General features: G+C 34.9%; 1 protein-coding gene across 4 annotated transcripts in view; it reads left to right on the forward strand.

The window, feature by feature from the left end:
- LOC119593122 (ankyrin repeat and IBR domain-containing protein 1-like) overlaps positions 1 to 1,339 on the forward strand; it is a 31,136-nt gene that overhangs the window by 22,186 nt on the left and 7,611 nt on the right. For all 4 annotated transcript variants that reach the window (XM_037942086.1, XM_037942084.1, XM_037942088.1 and 1 more), the window contains exon 15: positions 1,157 to 1,282. In XM_037942086.1, the coding sequence (XP_037798014.1) occupies positions 1,157 to 1,282 (126 nt within the window). The remainder of the gene's footprint in view (positions 1 to 1,156; positions 1,283 to 1,339) is intronic.

A 1,339-nucleotide genomic window follows, 5' to 3' on the forward strand; every position in this document is an offset into this window, starting at 1 on the left:
CATTATAGTGATTGTGAAATCAGTTTTTCTTTTGTTTGGTGTTCAATACACTAATACTGTTTGGACATGATTGTTGTTATTATCATCATATTAACGTCTGATGTAATAAATGATGTAAGATAAGCCACTACTACTAATCTAGGCTTATATACAATTGCCTATTTATTCTGTGTAGTATTCGGGGAGCAGCTAAAGCTTGAATAGCCTAAATAGCTGCAGAGAGCCTCCAGACCGCAATGCTTAATCTTTCTTAGCCTACTTAACATGCATATTTATACAAGTTTATATAAGGGGATCAGACTGGATTATTCTGAATGATTCCAGCTCAACTTTCCCAGGGGACCTTAATCTTCATTTAGCTGGAGCTAATCTAATGTAATCTACTTTAGCTTGGTTTAGCTTGGTTTAGCCTAACCTAGCTGAGTTCAGTTTATTACAGTAAAATCCCCAACTGGAATATCAGCCATACAGAGAGTGTTAAAGCATTGGAATATGTACCTTGTTGGTAGTGAAATATGAAAGTAAGAAGTGTGTAAGTTATAGTGTATATATATCAGGTGTTCTGGTTCTCAAGTCGTGACTATTATGACGTTTAAGCCTGGTAATTCAGCCACTGGTGTTTCATTGTATTAGTGATAGATTTTGTGTATGGAAAGTAGCATCAGATATCCATGTATTGAAGGTAAGACAGAAAACATATATAGGAAAGAAACCTTTACTTTCACCAGTGGTTGATCTTAGTGCATCGAAAATAACAAGGCAAAAAATCATATAAAGGCTTATAACAGACTTGCCTAATACTAGGAGAAAAGTTTGTTGTTAGACCTATATCATATGAAAAATGCCCAGTTGACATACCTTTTTTATGTTCATTGGTTCTGAAGTTAATATAATGGGGTATGTGAAGGTATATATTTCTTTGTGTATTAATGCATTTTTCTGTTTATACAGCATTTGTTTTTATTTGAATTTACTTGATAATGCAAATAAATTCCTATTACTGTTTTTAGGACAGTTCATTTGGAAAATTATTTCCACAAACATATCAAGTTCAAGCAACTTGAATCAAAATGGCAAAAATACATCAGTAAGATATAAAAAAAAATTCAAATCTGATATTCACATTTTAAAAATATTTTCTTTTTACTAATAAAAGATGGAGAATGTAGAGGTGATGGGGCGGGCACTAGACCCTGCTCAGCCATGGGTTAAAGACTCTCGTGGTCGGCACACCAACCTGGCAGCTCTCCTGGACTGGCCCGACCTAGATATTGATGAAGAGGTAAGTGAATGGGTGTAAGTGAATGGGAAAATTGCAAGGCGGTGTGAGCCATGGTGT

This window comes from Penaeus monodon, chromosome 31 (genome assembly GCF_015228065.2).
Source record: "Penaeus monodon isolate SGIC_2016 chromosome 31, NSTDA_Pmon_1, whole genome shotgun sequence".
NCBI classification, from domain to species: domain Eukaryota; kingdom Metazoa; phylum Arthropoda; class Malacostraca; order Decapoda; family Penaeidae; genus Penaeus; species Penaeus monodon.